Source organism: Aspergillus clavatus, genomic scaffold (genome assembly GCF_000002715.2).
Source record: "Aspergillus clavatus NRRL 1 1099423829791 genomic scaffold, whole genome shotgun sequence".
Taxonomy (NCBI): Eukaryota; Fungi; Ascomycota; class Eurotiomycetes; order Eurotiales; family Aspergillaceae; genus Aspergillus; species Aspergillus clavatus.
This window is the reverse complement of record NW_001517108.1, coordinates 1,000,800-1,021,171: the sequence shown is the minus strand read 5'-3', so window position 1 is coordinate 1,021,171 and position 20,372 is coordinate 1,000,800. Positions and strand designations below refer to the sequence as shown.

At 49.7% G+C, this 20,372-nt stretch overlaps 8 protein-coding genes across 8 annotated transcripts, besides 2 other annotated features; 1 reads left to right on the top strand and 7 right to left on the bottom strand.

Moving 5' to 3' along the window:
* Nucleotides 1-304: 304 nt before the first annotated feature.
* ACLA_071250 (F1F0 ATP synthase subunit 5) lies at nucleotides 305-1,414 on the bottom strand (the record flags this gene model as incomplete). Its single annotated transcript, XM_001275517.1, has 4 exons — nucleotides 305-418; nucleotides 507-596; nucleotides 716-1,030; nucleotides 1,250-1,414. 4 exons carry the CDS (start codon nucleotides 1,412-1,414, stop codon nucleotides 305-307), a joined length of 684 nt encoding a protein of 227 aa, XP_001275518.1.
* Nucleotides 1,415-1,904: 490 nt separating this feature from the next.
* Nucleotides 1,905-3,007, bottom strand: ACLA_071240 (Mob1/phocein family protein; the record flags this gene model as incomplete). The annotated part of the gene is made up of 4 exons (XM_001275516.1): nucleotides 1,905-2,146; nucleotides 2,204-2,337; nucleotides 2,405-2,498; nucleotides 2,584-3,007. 4 exons carry the CDS (start codon nucleotides 3,005-3,007, stop codon nucleotides 1,905-1,907), a joined length of 894 nt encoding a protein of 297 aa, XP_001275517.1.
* Nucleotides 3,008-3,876: 869 nt separating this feature from the next.
* ACLA_071230 (putative intracellular protein transport protein (Sat1)) lies at nucleotides 3,877-5,697 on the bottom strand (the record flags this gene model as incomplete). The annotated part of the gene is made up of 2 exons (XM_001275515.1): nucleotides 3,877-4,763; nucleotides 4,812-5,697. The coding sequence occupies 2 exons, from the start codon at nucleotides 5,695-5,697 to the stop codon at nucleotides 3,877-3,879; spliced, it is 1,773 nt and encodes a 590-aa protein (XP_001275516.1).
* Nucleotides 5,698-7,128: 1,431 nt separating this feature from the next.
* On the bottom strand, nucleotides 7,129-7,986 carry rrg9 (mitochondrial ribosome assembly protein RRG9; the record flags this gene model as incomplete). The annotated part of the gene is made up of 1 exon (XM_001275514.1): nucleotides 7,129-7,986. The coding sequence occupies one exon, from the start codon at nucleotides 7,984-7,986 to the stop codon at nucleotides 7,129-7,131; it is 858 nt and encodes a 285-aa protein (XP_001275515.1).
* A 927-nt stretch (nucleotides 7,987-8,913) lies between these two features.
* Nucleotides 8,914-8,984: a microsatellite.
* A 55-nt stretch (nucleotides 8,985-9,039) lies between these two features.
* Nucleotides 9,040-9,071: a microsatellite.
* Nucleotides 9,072-9,424: 353 nt separating this feature from the next.
* On the top strand, nucleotides 9,425-12,706 carry ACLA_071210 (WD40 repeat domain-containing protein; the record flags this gene model as incomplete). Its single annotated transcript, XM_001275513.1, has 4 exons — nucleotides 9,425-9,946; nucleotides 10,009-10,280; nucleotides 10,343-11,170; nucleotides 11,239-12,706. The coding sequence occupies 4 exons, from the start codon at nucleotides 9,425-9,427 to the stop codon at nucleotides 12,704-12,706; spliced, it is 3,090 nt and encodes a 1,029-aa protein (XP_001275514.1).
* Nucleotides 12,707-13,360: 654 nt separating this feature from the next.
* Nucleotides 13,361-14,115, bottom strand: ACLA_071200 (uncharacterized protein; the record flags this gene model as incomplete). The annotated part of the gene is made up of 2 exons (XM_001275512.1): nucleotides 13,361-13,651; nucleotides 13,738-14,115. 2 exons carry the CDS (start codon nucleotides 14,113-14,115, stop codon nucleotides 13,361-13,363), a joined length of 669 nt encoding a protein of 222 aa, XP_001275513.1.
* Nucleotides 14,116-15,637: 1,522 nt separating this feature from the next.
* ACLA_071190 (uncharacterized protein) lies at nucleotides 15,638-16,446 on the bottom strand (the record flags this gene model as incomplete). Its single annotated transcript, XM_001275511.1, has 4 exons — nucleotides 15,638-15,693; nucleotides 15,749-15,836; nucleotides 16,081-16,191; nucleotides 16,297-16,446. 4 exons carry the CDS (start codon nucleotides 16,444-16,446, stop codon nucleotides 15,638-15,640), a joined length of 405 nt encoding a protein of 134 aa, XP_001275512.1.
* A 1,196-nt stretch (nucleotides 16,447-17,642) lies between these two features.
* On the bottom strand, nucleotides 17,643-19,908 carry acuM (gluconeogenesis transcription factor RDS2; the record flags this gene model as incomplete). Its single annotated transcript, XM_001275510.1, has 4 exons — nucleotides 17,643-18,592; nucleotides 18,651-19,091; nucleotides 19,236-19,765; nucleotides 19,835-19,908. 4 exons carry the CDS (start codon nucleotides 19,906-19,908, stop codon nucleotides 17,643-17,645), a joined length of 1,995 nt encoding a protein of 664 aa, XP_001275511.1.
* Between the last annotated feature and the right edge of the window lie 464 nt (nucleotides 19,909-20,372).

Sequence of the window (20,372 nt, the reverse complement as noted above, 5' to 3'; positions counted from 1 at the left end):
CTTACCAAATCCGCAAGCAGCACAAAATAGAAAATATGCCGAACTGCAAAAAGAAGAAACAACTCTCATCCTGTGAATTCATTTGCTTTCCAGAACTCGAGCCGAGGATTCTCATGCTTACTCACCGGCTGCGGCAGTCAAGTTCAACAACGGGCTAGAGAGGGATGTACGGTACATATTTGACACACACACACACACACAAAAAAAAGTAAACTTGGGGGGGTTGTGGGAAGAAACGGCTCAGATTTCCTTTTTTTCCTTTAGGTAGGTAATATACGAAAGAAGAAAAACAAAATCTGGTAATTTACAGAGCATCGGTGAGGGCCTTGTTGAGCTTGGCGATCTTGGACGAGACGCTGAGGTCGATGGTGCGGTCGCCGATCTCGACGACGAGGCCGCCGAGGATGTCGGGGTTGACCTGTTGATTGGTGATGCTTGGTTAGATGGGATTGCAGCGGAGCTTGATGGCAGCAGGCAAGGGAATGAATGGGTTTGGCGGGACGAACCTTGGTGACGACCTTGGGCTTCTGGCCCTGGCCGAGCTCGTACTTGCCAACGGCCTTCTCGAGGCGGTTCAGGGTCTTGTTGTCGAGTTCCTGGAGAAGGGGTGCGTTTAGCGAGATGCTCCAAACAACAAGTAGTTCCTGATATCAATTGATTGCATGATACCAAACTGGGGAATAGAGGGGGGAAAGAAAATGAGGAAAAAACACACCTGAGCACTGGTGATGGTAACCTCAACCTCACCACGGTGAGCGCTCATGAGAGTCTCGAACTTCTCGCAGATATCCTCGAGGAGACCGAGACGGTTGTTCTCGGCGAGAGTCTGCAGGAAGTTCTTGAGGATGTCGCCCTTGTCGCTTCCGGCGACCTTCTGGAGCTCCTGGATGATCTGCTGCTTGTCGCTGACGCTGAGGGTAGGGGCAGCGATGAGGTCGGTCAGCTTGGGGTCGGCCTTGAAGGTCTGGGCGAGGCTGGCGAGAGCCTTGGAGGTCGAGTCCAGAGCGGCGGACTTGGCAGAGGCAGTGTACTATTGTTCCAATGGAGCTGTTAGTTTGTGTTCCATGATTCGATGCATTCCCATAATGACGTGACGGCGCCCTTCTCATTTTTTCCCATCTCAAACGCGATGCTCGTTCAACGAGCGTGGGGTCGGGTTAACGGATCAGGGCGCGGAAAGAAAAAACAGATTGTAAACAATCTGGTGCGGCGTTGGAAGCCCGTCCAGAGGGAAAGATAGGTCGCGTACCAGAGCAGTGGCATAGGTTCCATCAACGCCGAAGAGAGCCACAGGGGGCTTGACGTTCTGAGCCGGGGTGGCATAGGTTCTCAAACCGTTCAGAGCAGTCGAGCGAGGGACGGAGAACCGCTGGGCGGCACGCAGGCCGGTGCGGGCGACACGAGCGGTGTTCATCGTGGCGGTGATGTGAGAAGACGTCGAAGGAAGGGAGAGTGACAGGATATGGGACGTGGGGACGTCGTTGAGAGGGGTGCGATGGCCGTTGGTCTGCTGCCGGAAGGTCTCTCACGAAGTTGAAGCGACGTCCAACTTCTCCCGGCCCCCGGTCACGTGAGTTTCCGCACACGCCGAGAATTTCGGCTGTCGTTAGCATTCCCTCACCAAAGCTGCTGTCACTACTATCTGCTAGATATCATGATCAATGTTGATCAAGTACAGGACTCTTGCTTTCACAGTTTCAATGGTTTACTCTTACATTTAACGAGCTTTCTCAATTGATATGCATCAAGGACAGGAACGCCGCACTGCCTCTAGAAAAATGAATACGGGAAAAAAAGAATACAAACACCCCTCTGACGCCAATGTCTCCTCACCCTGACCCTTGAAAGCAGTCCGACTGCCTGCAGACCGACCCAGCATTTCCCCATCGCATAGAATATATCTCTTAGTCGCTCCGCAGCATGCTATCGACGAGTTCTCCCAGAGGTCCCCAATAATCCTTCCCAGTCGCCAACCGGTGCTCATCAACGAATAAAACATAATGTTTGAAGCTGGTATTGAGATGGGGTTCGAGTCCCAAGTGCACAACGACAGGGTAGTGGTGACAGTATATGTGCGCATAGACCCGATAAAGTCTTTTGAAGATCTGGCGTATCAAGCTGGAGAATGCCTTGGGAAATGGAACACCTGGAATACTCGTCAGCCCACTCCATCGTCACAATAGTTGACAAGCAGAAACTATACCAAGCCTGCTTGGAAACATCTGCTCGTTATCGATATTGCTCTGAACCCAGCTCATCAGATGCTCAATGTATTCCGGCGCGGACATCTTGGTCGGTCGCTTGAAATTCTCCGAGTCCTGCCAAAGATACTCGAACCTATGACATCGCCCATGGTTAGCTGTATCTACCCCCCAAGGCATCGCCGATATGGAAGAGATCCTACTCGTCTGTCGCTTTCATCTCGGGGCATGACTGCGGGGAGCAGAACTCTGTGATGGCGCCGTAGAGAAGATTGATCTGGTTGTAAAAGTCCACCACTGATGAAGGCAGCCCACTAATTAGCCAATCCTTACCACAAAAAGCGGGCACAACCCAAAAAGTGATAACCTCAAATAGACTTACCATTGACCGCAAGCCACTCATTCACATCCTCTCCCTCAGGTAACTTCACGGCCTTGCGCAAGCTCCCGCTACCCAAGGTCGCCTCCGCGAACTGTCTCAGCTGGTAACTGCTTGTGCCCTTGGCCGCCGACCGTGGCTTGAACGGCGCCCTTGTGCGCGCATTGCTGGGAGGTGTTAGTCTACAGAGATTCTGCTTCAGTGCGGAAACAGCGGGGGACAGATAGGAGGGGGGCTCAGCGACTGGGCTCCGGTACGTGTTGATGGTGCTGCATGAGACAGACGGGGCGAGAGCGGGGGATGGGTGAGATGGAGGGGCAGACGAGGCAGCAGAAGGAGAAGAAGACGATGAAGCAGAAGCGAAAGCAGAAACAGAGGAAGTAAAGGGCCGGAAGGGAACGAACATGGTGGTGAGGAGCGAGGCCATCCTCTACTCTTATCTTCTCTCTTAGCTTCCAGATGTCTCCGTTGAGTTGCCTTTCTTTAAGAACAAAGAGCGACGGGATTTCTCTTGTGATCTTTCCGGATTTGTGGGCGATGAGAAATTCGAATTCCGCTGATAGTAGTAGAATGCGACGTGTTGCTCAGTGCGAAAATGCGCCTACATTCCAATGCCAGTGGCGTTAGCTATGCATCTCAATATCGAGGCGCTATGGTTCCTGAAACCTATCTCCGTCACATACACTAACCAGAATGACCGGCAGAAGCTAGCTACCCTGCGTTCAAAGAAACAATCGGGTGAGAGCGCGGTTGGATGGAGGGGCAAGGGTAGATAAGTGTAAAGTCGATGGCGAACTTTGAATTTAGAAAGTGCCTTCAGACAAGTCAGGAACACGAGGGATGAGATCTCCGACGGGAAAAAGCAAAACTAACCAAGCTAAGGATCAAAAGATCAACAACCAACCTTACTACGATATGACTACTGACGTGACCTTCATACTCATAGAAGCAGGAAATCTGATCGCACTTCTCCGCCATCCCACAAGCGGAGCGCCCGAGAGTCGTGATCCATGGATGCCTGAGGGAGAGCGACGGAAAGCCCCGTTGGTTGCCCCAGTGACGGCGTCTATCCAAGTATTTCTAGGGCACTTCCAACGGTTATTTAAACAGGATAAAGATACTTCTGGTAATTGAAGCTTTTCATGATCAACGATATCAAGCGAATTCCTTGTTCCATGGAAGGCTCAGTAATCGGCTCGCCGCTGAGACTAGGACTATATAATTAAGAGGATATATCTACAGGGCCAAGAAGATTGACACGCCAGTGCGGACATCAGCGGCCAAGTACGCCTATAATTATATTGGATAACCCTCATTCTCCTCCGGTAACCTTTCGCGAACAGTTTCCCCATAGACCGTGATCGGAATGGCGATCTCAAAGGACTCACAGCCTAGGTTCTCCAGACCCGACATGACTCGTCCCCGGTCGTCCTCAGAGACCACTTCAAGTAGCTGAGTGCCAGACGGCCCCGTCCCTAGCTCACTGTGCGAGCTCGTAGTCACAAACTCGAATCGCAGCTCCCATTCGTGGTACACCCCACTAGTCAGAATCGTGGGGGTAGCGGAGATGGGGATCGCAGGACTAAATACCACCCGCGTAGAATAGAGAGTATTCTCGAAGAAGGATGCGTGTATTCGGCGCGTGGCGCGATGAATGCTCGCGTTTGACCGGACTGCTAGATCGGGCGCAACTCTCTCCGACGATTCCAGGGTTGCGCGAAGCGCGTAACAAGGCAGCGTAACGTCGGTGAAATTCACTGACGCAATGATTGTTTCACCCAATCGATGAGCCGGGCGATTAAGTACCACCACAGCAATCCGACGTCCGTTACGAGCAATTTCAAACCGGTTGGGACTGCGCGCTGTATGTATCGCCTGGTTGCTCCGAAGTATGGCCAAGTCAATGGCATCTTTACAGGAAAGAGGCCCCGCTAACGGTTCATAACTTGAAGACCTTCTTTGATCAAGGAGTCTAGGTGGTTGTAGAAGATGCTTCCGTGATTGCTGCTCGAGGATCTCGTCAACGTAGGACAAGAACTCCGGTGCCGACGTCCACACAGGCCCGCTGATGCTCTTGTTCTTTAGATCCGGCGGTGGGCTTGAGCCGACTTTCTGAACCCTAGCTTCATCCCGTAAAAGGACGTAAGGGTTCATGAGATTGTGACCGAGGATTTCCCCTTGACCTGAAGGATGTTAGAGGCACATCCGAGATGATAAGGTATTATACTTACTGTCGACAGTGCTAAAAACGCGGAATGGTATGCTGATGCGGTGCACACGCTGGGGTTCGTTATTTCCGCTCGGTCTTTGTGTACCTATAACCAGATTATATGAGATCTTGATGGCCTTCCCCTTGTGACTTGCGGGAAGACCACTGGGCAGAGTAAATGAAAATGAGTACGACTGTTCTTCTCCTGGTGCCAGCCGCAGATCCACGAACAAGAGAGACTGTGGCGTCGATAGAAGTGGGATCGATCTGGAGGACGTGACTCCACGCATATCACGGAGACCATCAAGTTCATTATTGGAAAGGAGACCGCTAATAGATTCCTCAATGGCATTCCACTTCAAGGCGCCCCAGAACCCACCGGTCTTGCGGCCCTTGTCGCCGGTCACGGCAGGTCTACCGTTGGGCGTGCTAGTTCCATTCCCTTGATTGCCCACAACTCCCTTCCGCTTAACGTCCTCGAAAGCGGCTTGGTTGATCAACGATCCATCAACTGTAAAGGATGCACTGATCTGCGCATAGCCCATGAGAAGGGTCTGGCCTTTTGCCGGCCTGAGTCCCGGGTCCACGCTGGAAAAGTGACGCGCGTGGCGTGGAGCACTCGGACGTCGTACCGCCGTCGAATAGTTGGTGTATTCGGATTGGAGGGTCTCGGATGATTGATCGCTGGCGGAATAGAATTCTCCACTACTTCTGTGGCTTCCACTGAGACTGGATGTAGAAATAATCCTTGTAAGCTGGGGTAGATGGCCAGGCGGTGGGACTGGCGACCCTTCTTTCCCATTTAACCGTGCTGGTGTTGAGCCATTGTTGTCATCCACAGATACTGGAGAAAGAGCAGGCCGACTAGTAGGATCGGTTGTGGGCGCAGGTGGAAACTTGAAGTCCATGACAGGTAACTGAGACCTTCGTGGAGGCGCGCGAGGAGATCCGAGTGGTTGTATAGGTCTCTGTCCATTAGAACCAGAGCGATTGACTCTACTGGGTCCATCTATATCGGTCCTCGAGTTTCCTGGAAACTGGGGCTCGGAGGAGATACCGCGGACGCTATGGCGGCCAGCTAATAGATGATATCAATAAGCATGGCAACAGCGATACATTTGAAGGGGAATGAGAGGCCATCCATACCTTTTGCAAAGCTGTCCTCATACCCCTCATGCCTTCTTGGGACAACTTGCAAGCTTGTAGAACGGCCATGGCCCTTACCCGGTCGGGAGCGATTGAATTGAAACGACGACCTCGAACTTTTATCCCCCGTCCCTTCACTATCAATTGAGAGTATGGAGATTGATCGCTTATGCTTGTGTCCAGGGGTCTGGTCATTTCGCGGGGTAGGTGGAGGGAAGCTGTGTGAGCCCATCAACGGGGAGCTCACTGACGACGATACACGATGCGATGGACTCTTCTTCGGACTGACAGGAAAAGAACGACGGTGGGGGTTAAATAATGAATGTTGGGGAGATTTCAGCGAGAAATAGGAGTCGGAATTCGAGAGCTGCGCATTGCCAGTGCGAGACTGTTTCCTGTTATGGGAGAGCTGCCCTCCATTGTTTGGGACCAGATCTGTCTCGGCCACATTTTTAAAAGTGATTGTACATTCGACATCTTCCCCCGCAAAGATGGTCTGATCTTTCCACTTCACAAAGACCTGGATGTCCGATTGCATGGCGAGGGTCGCAAGGTCACCATGTGGGCGGTGGATGAAGTGGAGGGATATAGAAGTTCGGAGTCGACAGTGGGTACCAGACACCACTCGATAAAAGGAAAGGAACAAGAGAAGTCACGCACATACGCCAGCATAGGCGTGTTAACAAGCCGAGCAAGCCATTCCTAGACGGGGTTATGGTTGGGGAGTTTGAGAGCAAATAGATCATGGATGCGCTCGTCGAAGATGCAGTCAATAAGGATACGAGAATTCCCCGGATCCCGCCGCTTTAAAAGACTTCCTTAAAACCAACACTCCAGGCACGCTCCAAGAGCTCTCGGCTTGGCTGGAGAGTGGAGATACTCTTCAGATGTGGCTAAGTAAGAGGTAATCACACGCACAGGTGGTGCTCATGCCACGATCCGGGCTGATCCACGACAAAAGGCGGCGCTGGGCTAATCCTGTTTCGGAAAGAGAAAGTCGACGGGCTCCGTGGAAATGTTGTTCGATCAATAGATATCTAGATGTAGTTGGGAAAGACAAGTGGCTGAAGAGAGGGAAGCCTGGACCCATGAGGATCGATTCTATGATTATAATGTACAATAAGATATATATATATCAAGCACTGACCACAGGCAATGCTTTGAAATACCACAAAGCAAGCATACCTAGCTACCTATTCCTGCTTACCGGAATCATCATATAGTACCTTCGCGTCCGAATATTGATTTGCACGGCGGCTTTTCGGTCTGAGACCCAGCTCGGTCATTTGACTCCAAATGCGATCGTGTCTTCGATCCCACCGCTCGCGTCGTTCCTCCATTTCCTCAGCAGAGGGCCGCCATTTGCTCTTCAGAATGCGCCGAATCGCTTCTGGCGAAACCTGAAATTGTTCCGCAAGTACAGATGCGGTGAAGCGGTCTGGCGCGACAGAGTGCAGATGGCGGATTCCATCCAGCGCATCGGGCGACAACTTCTTCGGCGGATTCCAACCCTCTTTAAACTTCTTTTTTAAAGCATCTTTCTGAATCTGCCATGTCTCGCGCTTCTTATTGGACTTCGCGAGGCTTGAGAGAGCGGAAACTCGAGGGCCTTGCGAGCGGCTTGTTTTCGAAGAATCGCTTTCGGTTGCCATTAAGTCTGGCGTCGCTCGTGTTCCAGAACCTTTCTTGTTGTTCGCGGACTGTCGCGTAGAGATAGCACCTGTAGAGTCAGTCGCGTGAGATACACTGACTTGATCATTGCTGAGCTTGACTGATTCGCTGGGCTGTGGCGTACTGCAGACATCGGTGGCGACTAGAAGCGAACTGTGGGAGGAAACAGGCGACCTGGATTGGAATTCGAGAGACCGGGTGAGCGAGCTGAAATGTCGGCCATCTCGAACTCTGCGATAGGTGAATAGTGTTGGTCGTGTGAGGAAGAGGCTCTTGGGCTCCTGCTGAGGACGAAGTTCGGCGGTGAATTCAGAGCGAAAGACACTTCGCAGAAGAGTGGGAAGATTCAGTTTAGACGAAGCAACACATATGTTGGACATTTTCGAAGGCTGGATCTGCAGTATGAAGAGGGAGAAAGTAGAACGAGAAAATTATGAACAAGGAGACAATAACGCTGCTGACTTGATGATTGACGAGAATTCAGACTTTCCTCAGACCAGTTTTCGGAGGTTGAGAAATCTAGAAGACTAGCGGCCTCAGGCATCTATCATATGACTGCCAAGGGATGAAACATCAATCTAGATAATCGACACGTGATGTTTTAATATAAACACTGACGGCAGGATCACTACTTGCCAATACTCATTCCTAAGAGTTTAATAGTTTGGCAGGGTCAACAACTTAATAGTCATTATCTAGGCTTGCATTCTCGACGTGAAGACCAAGCTTCTTGGGGCTCCAGGGGCTCGAAAGTCTCGAGTTGACACTCGACAGGGTTCCCAAATTAGAGGCCTGAGAGCCTGAGGCTAACGGGATCGCATCCCGGCACGAACCTGAATCTTGAACAACGTCCCCTGTTCTTGGTAACAGCCTAAGAGTCAGGTACAATCATCTAGATATATGCGTATAGAGATATCGGTCAAGATAGAACGTATCTTGCAGGAGCCACTGAGCTGTTCTCACTGTTGGACCTTCGTGATGGTCATGCAGTGGAGCATCACCACATCACATTTCGCTGGACTCCGCCTCAGTGATCTATAGAAATTTAGAACTGGCCCTAGTCCTTTAGATCAAAAACTAAGTCGATAGTTCATCCGAACTGAAAAGGAAGAAGCAAATCAAGACGAAAGAAAAAACCAAAAAAAGCACACAAGGCTTTCGTAATTACTTAATGTGAGAACTGAGATCTCAGGATTCAGGAATCAAATCACCAGCCAAGGGCTTTCGAGGCGCATTCCCATTCGCCCATTCATTCTCCGCTGGGAGGAATGTGCTGAAGCTGGAGAGCTCCCCTCCTTGAATGTTTACACCTGCTAACTCACTTACTCACTCACTCCCTCTCCTACGTTCTTATCCATCACTACTTGTTCCTCATTCATATCTGTCTTTTCTCTCTGTCATTCCTTTAATTACTTCTATGATGTGATTGCTTTACTTACTCACTCACTCACTTATTTACTCACTCTACAGTCCTTCTCAGCTCTCTTTCATCTCCACTCTTTGTTTAGCTTGACTTCTATAGCACCTGGACTGCCAGACACTTCTTTTTTACTTCCTAGCCAATCCAACTTGATCCGTGACTCCACAATCAATTCTCACCTTCCTTTACATACTTTATTTCCTCCTCTACTGTACCTTGACATACACAGCCGGACAAACAGAAACATAGCTGGATGGTTTCACTGGCGGAAGCCTCAGGCACACAATACCGACTACAGGGTCTCGACAAATGCAATCGAGCTCTCTTGTGGTTTTTTAAGCGAGCGTGAACGTTGCTACCCACTCTCAGCTCTGAATGGAATGGCGAGTGGCTCCTTGATGACGGTCAGAAGCAGAAATGGTGGTCCGGGTTCGTCCATCAGGATTACACCATCGAATTCGCCTGGTCTAAGAGCTCCAGCACGATCTCCCAATAAAACCTCGCTGCACCAGTCCTCCCTCTCCCTGCAGACTGTCATCGGCACGACGACTACCAATCCGAACGGCTTCTCGAGTCACGTTCAAAGTAGATCATTTGCGCTATGTGCAGGTTCGGCAGCGATTCTAGCGGAGTTGGACGATGAGAACCGTGTCACCCAGCGGTTCTTCAAAGCACGCCCCTCTGCGAGCAGCGTCAACCCGATTACATCCTTCTACAACCAGTCCACCCCGCCTTCCACACCCGACCCCCGCACGAGATCGGTACCCAGCCTCAAAGCGAACAATGCAGTAAGCAGTGGTTCACCGTCCAGTGACTTGGCGGAGAGTAACAGTCCTCGTTCCTGGTCTTCTCGGGAGAGGATCAAGGCAGTAACGAGCGTCTCGATCAGTCCGAATGGAAGGATGCTCGCGGTTGGAGAGGTGGGTTGCAACATCCATATAAAATTGGGAAAGGTGTGAGTAGGCGGCTAACTCGAGATTAGACTGGCTACAATCCCCGGGTTCTCATCTTCTCGACGGCCAAGGATGGATCCTCAGAGATTCCCCTGTCAATTCTTACCGAACACACATTTGGCATTCGCGCCCTTGCCTTCAGTCCCACCTCGCAATACCTGGCTACCCTTGGCGATGCGAATGACGGCTTCCTGTTCGTATGGGCTGTCAACCTAAAGACCGGATCCGCTAGACTACATTCAACAAACAAATGTACCTTTATAGTCCGCCAACTGTGTTGGATGGGGCAGAGCTTGATCACGTATGTTCTTTTGTTGGCACTGAGCCGTATTGATTGCTGCCAAATGCTGATCCATCTGGTAGCGTCGGCGTTCGACAAGTGAAGGTTTGGAGGCTTTTGGAAGCGCGACCCGTATCTCCAGTCAAGTCGCGTCTGAATGCAGACTCCACAACCAACTCCCCTACAGGGGCCCCGAAAGCGCTGTCTGGGCGAAATTGTGTCCTTGAAGACCTCGTGAGCTCCACCTTCACGAGCGTAGCAAGCATATCAGACAACGAGGCTGTGGTGGGCACGGAGGACGGTGCTCTCTGCCACGTGGAAGATACCGAGGGAACTGTGCGACTATCCCTCATCAAGTATGTTGGATTCAGCATTCTCTCTCTAGCAACCGACCTGGAGCAGAATTGTATATGGGTGGGCGGGTTGGAAAACAGAATTCAAAGATTGCCAATCGAGATACTTCGACCATCACGGCCTCATTCACCAGGTGCCTCGGGTCGTACTTCGGCGGGGCAGAAATCCAAAGGGCCTTCGGTCACTTGCATGGCTTCTCTGGGATCTCATCTGGTGACGGTCGATTCGGGCAGGGAAATCCGCATATATGAAGTAGATTCAATGAGTGATGATGGCGAGCAATCTCAACTGCCACTCGCGATCTCGGCTCATAGGGACGCCGTTCGTGGTGTTTCTCCACTTGCAAGACCCAATAGGCTCCAAGCCGACTTTTTCACGTGGTCATCGCAGGGAACATTGCATTTTTGGGATACGAACGGCGAGTGTCGAGAATCCAGAACAGTCGCTCTGGAGCAGCCTGCAGGCGCTGACGAAAACCATACAAACGAACTTAAGATTCTGAGGGCAACTGAAGATCTAGAGCTTTTCATCTCTGGAGACAAACTTGGGGTCCTGAGGTATGCAGCTTCCTATTTCACCGCAGATACAGATCAGTGAGAGTTGGTTACTGATTCTTTCTTGATAGCGTCTTCCTGGGGAAGACTTGGAAATGTGTCAATCAGGTTCGAGCCCATGGAGGTGAAATTACCGATGTGGCTCTCCTACAGGCCACCGACTCGTGTCTAATTGCTAGCTCCGGCCGAGATCGAACGGTACAGCTCTTCCGCAGCAGCGCAGAGAGCTTGGAACTGGTTCAAACCATGGACGACCATGTGGGCTCCGTTAACCAGCTGCTTTTTATTAACAATGGTGAAAAACTTCTCTCTTGTTCATCGGACCGTACGGTAATCATCAGGGAACGCATGACGCGCGAGATCAATGGCGAAATAGTCGTTGCCTATCTGATATCGAAACATATCATACTGAAATCATCACCGTTGTCTATTGCTCCATCCACGGACGCTTCCAACATGCTCATCATATCCACCGTTGACCGCTGGATACAGCAATATGATATGGAGTCTGGGAAGCACATGCGTTTATTCAAGACTACTGATGCTGAATCAGCCGATACTGTTGTCATGAGTTCCTTGACCATGGCCGCCGAGATTCCTGGTCAAAGTCCTACGTTGCTTGTTGGAGTATCGGGCACTGACAAATCAATCCGCGTGTATGACATGGATCGAGAAGTGCTTTTGACTGCCGAATTCGGACATGCAGAAGGTGTCAGTGATGTCTGCTTACTACAAAAAGAGCCTGGATCTCCTGGAGAGACTATCACCCGAACGGTGGTTAGTGCTGGTATGGACGGAGTCGTCATGATATGGAATCTGCTGGTGCAACCGCAGCAATCCCAGGATTCGATTCAGACTAACAGCGGAGAAGAAGACATTCGTGCTGGTTTGAAGGAGTTGACTGTTTCCAGACCACCTTTGCGCAAGGTTTTGTCTAGAAGTGAGCTCGCCGAGTTTCAGCGGCAAGAAAACATCACAGGAACTCCAACTCCTGTGCGCCCCCCTTCTCGGTCATTGGTTCGCAAATCCTCCAAATTCTCGCTCACATCCTCGTCCCTGAAAAACGAGAATGTAGCACCCACAACACCTTCGCTCTCCTCTTCAACGTCTCGTCGATCACCCACCTCCCAGTCTCGCCTACAGCAGTTGCGAAGGTCACCATCCCCAACCCCAAAGTCGGCGCCCGGGAAGAAGCCAAGTAACATCAGCAATAACACACGCCACTCCCCTTCGGACTTCCACTCCCGCGGCAAGAATACCTCTAGGAGCGAAATTGGAGGCCTGAACACATCTACTGAGCAGATATGTCGCACATTGAAGGCCTACAGAAGAAAGTTGCACAGCTGCACAGAAAATCTCCAGTCCCAAAAGGAACTGGAGCGTGAGTTGGATCTCACCCTTCGGGTTCTAGCCTCTCGGAGTAAATCACGCAATGATGCAGAAACAGAAACTGACAGCAGCGGCAAGGAGAGTGAGGGAAAACAGAAGCCCTTTTTACACGTCTCCCATCGCATGTCCCCGGCCTCCGGTCGAATCTAGGGATACCACTCTCCAACGAATAAAAGAAGAAAGATTAAACTATGTTCTCATGATAATGGCGAGTGAATAAGTGGATGGGATATTTCTATTGTTTTAGCGACTTGCCTATTTCTTTTTTCCCCCTTATCAACTACTATCTTCATCTATTCCCCTTTTCTTTTTTTGCATTTTCGTGGTATTGCCGCTCTTCTCTGGGACAATCCAAGACGCCCCCCGGCATTGCAAATCTTGATCCTGCATTTTTGTCGGATGTGCATTCCCATCTTCGATTCTGTTTCACGCGACGGTCGAAGATCTAGAGGAGTTCTTGGGGCGGACTATCGGGGCTCGTTCGAGTCCTTAACTTGCATTCTACTACACCTTGGTTTATGGGATTGATTTTTTTTTTTATCAGCGGGTTATGTGCTTGATTGAATTCTAAATGCAACGAATGCAATTTGAGATGTTTATTGACGTCCATTGAGGTAATGATCAACATTCTTGAAGCTTTTGGGTGAGTTGCCGATATATATCTCAGGAACCAGACATAGGAGCAACAACATCGGTGACTTCTTTAAGTCGAACTCCTTCTAACATAATACTCCCAAACGTCCGAGTAGAAGAATAAATATATGACAGAAAAGAAATAACAACCTATAAGCTGTATCAAATTCTTCACGAGAGCTTCGCAAAGTTGTGCCGCAGCAATCTCCCCAGCGCGCCGCCATCAGTCTTGACTAGGTCAGCCAAAGCAAAGGCACTCTCCGCCCACCGTCGACAATCCTCGTCCGCAGAGGCGAGATAGAAGTCTACAGCTCGATTAAACGCAGTAGTTGCCAGCCAATCGAGTTCTTCTCGCGGGTAACCAGACTCGGAGTCTGGAGAGTGCGAGCTGTCACTGGCTAGAAGAATGGCTTGATCGAGGACAGACTCGGCAAGCAGGAAGTCTGATGCGTCCATCGCTAGCTGGAAGAGGCAGCGTAGATACCGTGGGAGCATTCTGCGGAAGGCCTCGGGGTCGAGATATGGAGAGGGGGAAGTGTGAAATGTACATATAATGTGCTACGCTTTGTTAGAATTCTTGGCTGGAGAGGGACTGGCTCAGAGGTTGACATGCAGACCTTGACAACCTGAACTATGTTTGATGCTGGAGCTGCAGAGCGGAGGATACAGTCAATGAACACTGAGCAGAGTTTGTCATCGACGATTGGATTCGCTCTGTCCACAATGCGAGGGACATCATCCCAGTGTTCCAGGGAGACGGCTGCTTCGAAATCAAAGGAGAGCATGATGCGATGCTTGTAGAGCAATTTCGTTTGTTCGGTCGTGGTAATGCAGGTTCTTAGCGGCCCTTGAATATGGGCTTCGAAGCGCTGGACTGATTTACGGAGTCGCTCATATACATTCTTTTGCGGGCGAATGTCAGCCATAATGCTCCAGACTCACAATCTCGAACGAACCTTTGCACACTCGGGAGATTGGTCACGAGAGTCAATCATTAGTTGAATAGATAGAAAGAATTCGTAACATAGACCTGGTTGCCGTAGGCTGGATTCTCCCTCAGCATCGGCCTTTTGGCAGCACAAGTCTCTGAACTGTCTTCCTATCAGACCCTAACATAAAAGCAAAACATACTATAACAGGCTCACCTTAGTGGCAAACTCTAGCAGTTGTAAGATTTGCTTTGGACAGGCTTTCCCCCGCAAGCTAAGGGCTGTGTTGTAACTCATGCTGGCAAACCATCCAAGGTCGATGTTGGAGAATTGAGCACGCCTCTCTTCTTTGAGGACATCCATCAAAGCTGCTGTGGCTTAGCATATGACTCTTAGGCTAGTTTTAAACTCACCTCTCTCTAGTATAGAGATTATTTGAGCTAAAACTGGTACCGTTTGTATTTCAACATTCCCAAGCTGAGATGAAACCAGATATAACGCGGATATGTACCAAATTAGTTCATTAGAAGTACCAATACTCAAGGAACATACTGATAAAGCGCTGGGATGTGCACTCCCTCTGGTCGATCCTTCTCTGGACTCTCCATCACTTGCCTGAGACTCTCAGACACCATTCGGGGGTTGCCTTCGTGGCGGGCCTCCGCAACGCAGGACAAGAGATATGTCTTTGCCTCTGTTCCCAGCTGACTCAAAGACCTCAGACATGCAGACACTATTCAACTTAGATCGTGTGCCAAAGATTCCTTCGTGACAACGTACCTAGAGAATAGTCATTGAACCTTAGAGCCACCTTGAACGTCATGTATAGTGTTCTAGGGGATGAACTATATCTTTCGAGGCTCTGGCCACATGCTTGAAGAATACCGTGTTGATCTACGCTGTTCAAGGCACAAGAGAGAAATGTCCTGACCCAAATCAGCTCTTGCCATGTCGCTAACATCGGTAAACTCGCCATCACTGACCCCATAAGTTTGTCTTTGCTGTCTTGATTCATGTTGAACAAAGGCGGCTCTAGCAGGAGCTGGCAATATTCTCCTGCTCTTGAGTAATCTTTCTTGGACATTGCCTTATCAATGAGCTTCCAGATCAACTGCATCAACCGTTAGCCAGCGCGAAACAAATTGACTGACCAGTTCTAGTTACAATCAGACAAGCATTGGTTGCCTCTTCGCCCAAAGGCTCTTGCCAAAGTTCGAACAAGTTTTGAGATGCCTCTCTCAACATATCAAAGTCTTGGGGCGTGTGGGATTCAGATTGAACTGATGCCCAAACCAGGCTCACGAAGACCCGCTCTGCCCACGCTCTTTGGACCGAAGCAGCAAGTTTATCGTATAATAAGACTTTAATTGTTTTTAGGAAGAGTGCAAACCTATGTTGTCAACCTTATGAGGGTAGCCATTAGTTTTCCATGACCTACCTCTGGTTTTTGACCTTGTGTGTGAAGTAAAGAACTCTGTTTCACCTTTAGAAATTACGCAATTGCAACTGGCTTAGCTACTTACATCTTGATTTCAGCTTCTTCTAGCCTCATAGCTGCAAGAGTGGCATCGAGGGCTGAGATTTGTTAATAGAAAGAATCCTCGGCCATGGTTTTTAAGTGATCTCTTACTTTCGCCATATTCATCATAGTCCAGGATCCCATCTTTGCAGAGAATTTCGAGCTGAAGAACGAGAGCATCAAAGCTTCTCTGATCGATCTTCGTGTCGTTAGTAAAGAGAAGCAACATACGGTAGTTGCCTTACACTCTTCAGCCACTTCAATGCTTTGACAAGACAATCGTTTGCATCAATAGAATCAGAATGAAGATTCGCACGTGCTGCTGAAGGTTAGCCGGTATTGATGAACATGATAGAAAATCCTACCAAAGTCAACCAATATTAGAAGCCTCTTGTCGCTCAAACTCTGATTAGGTTCCTGGATATTCCTCCCAATCAACTCACAAGAGTCGAAAGCTCTTTCAAGCCATCGTGCTGCCGTTTCGTACTGGCAGTTTGAAAGTGCTTGAGCACCCTGTTCATAGCACACATCCATAATGCTTTCATGACAACCACCTACTGGGACCTTGGAGAATAAATGCTCTGCAATATCAGGTCTACCTTGAAGCCATGACTAACTCATCTGTTAGCCATGCGACAGCCAGTTCGGAAGTCTCATACCAGATAGACTCGCAGCATGTAGTACTCAGTAGTGAAGCCCTGTCTTCTGTGCTCATCGATCTGGGTACCCGACAAAGCGTCTAAGCGTGTCGCTGCTACCTCGATAATCTTCTGACTCAGATCCAGATGTCTCTGCTCTGCTTCAGGCATCAGCATGCAATTCGGAGCTTGAAACAAGAGACCAGGACTCGCCCATGCAAGTGCGGGCTGCTTTCAAAGCAAGCTCTAGGCATCGATAATTTCCTGCGTTATGCTGAGATATGGTCAACTTGTCTTTCGACTAATACTTACCTTGATCATGGTTGGGTGCGGCATACTCGAGCATTGCGAATGCGAGTGCTTTTACTGTATGGCTGTCACTGAAGCTCAAAGAAGCACACAGTACGCGGTAGGGTAGGCACCTTTGCTCAACACCTTCAGTCGGGATTTATCAGTGAGAGCCGCCATAAGTTGTGTGCACGTGTTCCACAATCTCGTTCCATTTGTGTCCATCTGACAACGAATAGTAGGCGAAGGGACCGTTGCAAACAAGGGCAGCTGCAGCTCGCTGAGGCAGTCATCTAGACCTCCGATGAAATCATCTACTACCAAGCTTTTCTGAGCTGTCCTGGCATCTGAGAGCCGATTTTGGTATTCTGCAGCAATTGCTGATAAACAAAATGGAAAAAGAATCGTCAGAGTCATGGTCATGACAGAAACTCTCTACTATAAAGCCGGCTTACCTAGAATGCCGGCCGCTTGTTCACGGGGATCTTCGGATGAAATAGTCGCCATGCTGAACCAGGGTAGCTGTTAGGAGTTTCTCTGCCCGTGAGGCGAAATTGATGCAAATCCGTTTACCGAGACATTGACAAGAATGTTCATTTGATACAGAAGCACCATGGACTTTTGGAGGTGCCCAAAGGGGAAACAGGGCCTGCACCTGACCAGACTAGTCCGGATTCAACCCTCGATCAAAGTAATCTGCGAGATGATTTCACTTCATATCAATGATAATGGCCAATTTCTCAACAAGGCCTGGAATGCTATGCTACATCTTTCCTTCAATAGTGCTCTGTGGTTGCGAAGAGGATATAGAATTTTCCCAGGTGACAAATCTGAATCCGCTGACAAGATAATAACGAAGAATTGGAATAGACATGAGGCGTATGTACCAAAGGCATCTAAATTATTTTTTGGTTTGGTGATGGCCCTTTTCACTGAAAACTCCCCTGTCGGATGAGGTATCGAGATGCATGATCATCTACTTTTTCGTTGTGATGGCAAGAAGTTGCCAATGATGAGTGAGGGACTATTCTTGATGTTAGTGGGGATCAAGACTCTGGAAAGAAACGCTGTAGGAGTACTTACATATTATGGTTGTCCCTTCGTATCGTAAAAGAAAAACAACAGGCAATTCCGTTGGTAGAGTTGGTTGAGTTCGGGTTTTTCAATGTACAGCTCGTGAGCATTGCTTTCTGGGTATTATCGAACGCAATGGCACCAAATTTCTCCCAGTAGCTCACAAGCTGGTCTTCAACAATGATCTCATGGATAGCCAGTTTGCCATCTCGTAGGCTCTCAATCGGTACACCGATGAGTTCCGCCATCTCCTTGTTACCACGAAAAATCTCTCCAGTTCGCCTCCAGCAGCAAGCAGGGATGGCCATACTGGCGAATACTCGGTCATACTCCATCAGGCTTCGCTCGAACCACATCTCCACAAGAATAAGTTCTATATCGGTCAGGCTCTGCATTCTCTCCCTGAACTTCGGTCGAAATTTGTCCAGCTGGCGCAGGATCTTCTGGCGGGACGCCTGTTGCATATGTTTCTCCATGTACTGATTCAAACGTGCGTATCCTTTGACGTAGTTGAAAGGTTTCAAAAGGCCAGCGTCATATTTGGCCTTGAGAAGCTTGTTCATTCGCTCTTCCGGAGGATCAGATCCTGATGGATCTGCTGCGGTCATATAGTAGGTTTCCCTTGCCTTATCATTCACCACCACTGAGCTCGAACCCTGGATAGAGTCGCCCGTTGCTGGCTGGTTCTGAGCCGGCTGTGGAGGCTGGGTTTGCTGTACCAGCGTTCCATTGTCCAGCGTTGCCATAGAATTGATTAATGTCGGGTCGGAGTAAAGTCCATGTAAATTGTCATTTTGAAACATCCCACCGTCGTCGAGCAGGCTGCTACTGAGAAAGTCGCCGAGAAGATTATATTCGTTGGTAACTTCCGGGGCGTTAAACATGTATGAAGGGTGAAAAGTGTGCATATCCTGGAACTGGCTTTGTCCTCCAAGCCAGTCATTGTAACCGAGCACTGCCCAATGATATTAGCGCTCGCCAGATCGACCACAGGCAGCCACCACAGAGCTTACGCTGTTGGGAGTTGGCGCCCATGCCTTGCGCTGAAGAAGAGGGGATGTTGTTGTTTTGCACGGAGTTCACAGACGAAGGAGGAAGGGCGATTGTTCCATCGGCAAGTAATTGCTGACCGGCAGCATCTTGAATATCGACGTTTCTAGGCATACCTTGAACATTTGCATACTCATTGTTCGACTGGCCCTCCTCATCAGCCGCTGAAAACTCGTGTTCGCTCCGCGCTCGTTTCGAAGGCTCTCTGGGTTCGTCATGGCACAGGTGGCCGATGTTGCGCTTTATACATCGCGTGCACGGCCGTTCCTTTATCCCATGAAGAACAAAAACAAGGAAGTCAGCAGAGATTCCTATTGAAGAGGAAGAAGCTTGCAGAATGTTGCACGAGAGCAAGCTGGGAAGAAAATAGATCAAGAACGTCGTACCGAGTCGCAGGTCATATGCTGTACCACGTGAGCAGGTACCCTACCGTTAGCAAATGAGTTCTTGTAGAAAGGTCCGTCCCAAACAACTGAGATCTCCGTTGCCGAAGAAGACGAAATCTGGGGTCTACAAGATCACTCAGAAAGAACATGGGCTTAGCTTACCGATCGTCGACAATAGACGCATGCTGCAAAGGCGTGGCACAATGGTCAGCAACGTGGTCGGAAAGCCTCTAATAGCGCGAAGCAGAAGAGTCGTGGCGACCATGATCCTTGCAAGATGCATGGCAGGGAGGCCGTTCTTACCATGATTAACCTTGCGACGCTTCTTCGGGCTGGAGTGAGGCCCCGCAGTGGCACTTTCACTTTTCAAAGGTGGTGAAGCGTTGTTCTTCGAGCCCGATTCCATCTTCACAGAGTCTCCTTCTACCAGGTTCAATTTCCCCTTCTCCATCGCTCCATTACGGTGTTGATTATCCGGGACCGAGCCCGTTCGACCGGCACCGTCCTCTATCATCGATCGCTGTTGATCTGGCCTGTCGCAAAGCGGTTGCGCAAACTCCGACTTGCGGGTGTCGCTGTAGGTGGGAACACGAAGGAGCAGGTTCGATGGCGAACTGCAGACATTGAAAATCACTCCAGCGATTGGTAAATCAGACGCATTTGTTTGAATCGACCAGTGAATCCGTGCCGAGCTGCAGGGAGGAAGAAGGTGATGTCGCGCAACCGCGATCACGTTTCATGCTCTGGTCAGATTTCCCCACCGAAAAGAGAGCGAGGAAAAGGAAGAGAGTAAAGTGAGAGCGGGACCGAGTTCCAGTCCCGGGGTGCTCCGCATTGAGGGGAGGCCGGGAGAGAACCGCGGCGGCGGAAACTCTGCTTCTTTCGGGATGGTGAATCGTGAACCTCCTCGGGCATGAGCCACAGCCTACAACCCAAGGAGACCTGCATGGCCATGTGCTACAGAGAAGCTCGGTCTGAATCACATTTATGTTACACAATGATATACCGAAAATCGTTGGGATTGATATTCATGGATTTTATCCTTGTCCTGAGCGTTAAGTTTAGGATGTCATAATTGGACTATCTATCTGGTCTTTGCAGACAACTAGATACTGGAAGTAGATTTTCGACTGAGCCACATAGGATACCCAGGCTAATGTTTTGACCATCACATGACACCAATACAAGCACGGGACGTAAGGGCCAATGTCGAGCTTGACTGATTGGGGAGAGCTATGGACGCCGCTGGTCTGACACCTTCATGGTCTACCTTGAGTCAGAACATATGTCACGCTGTAG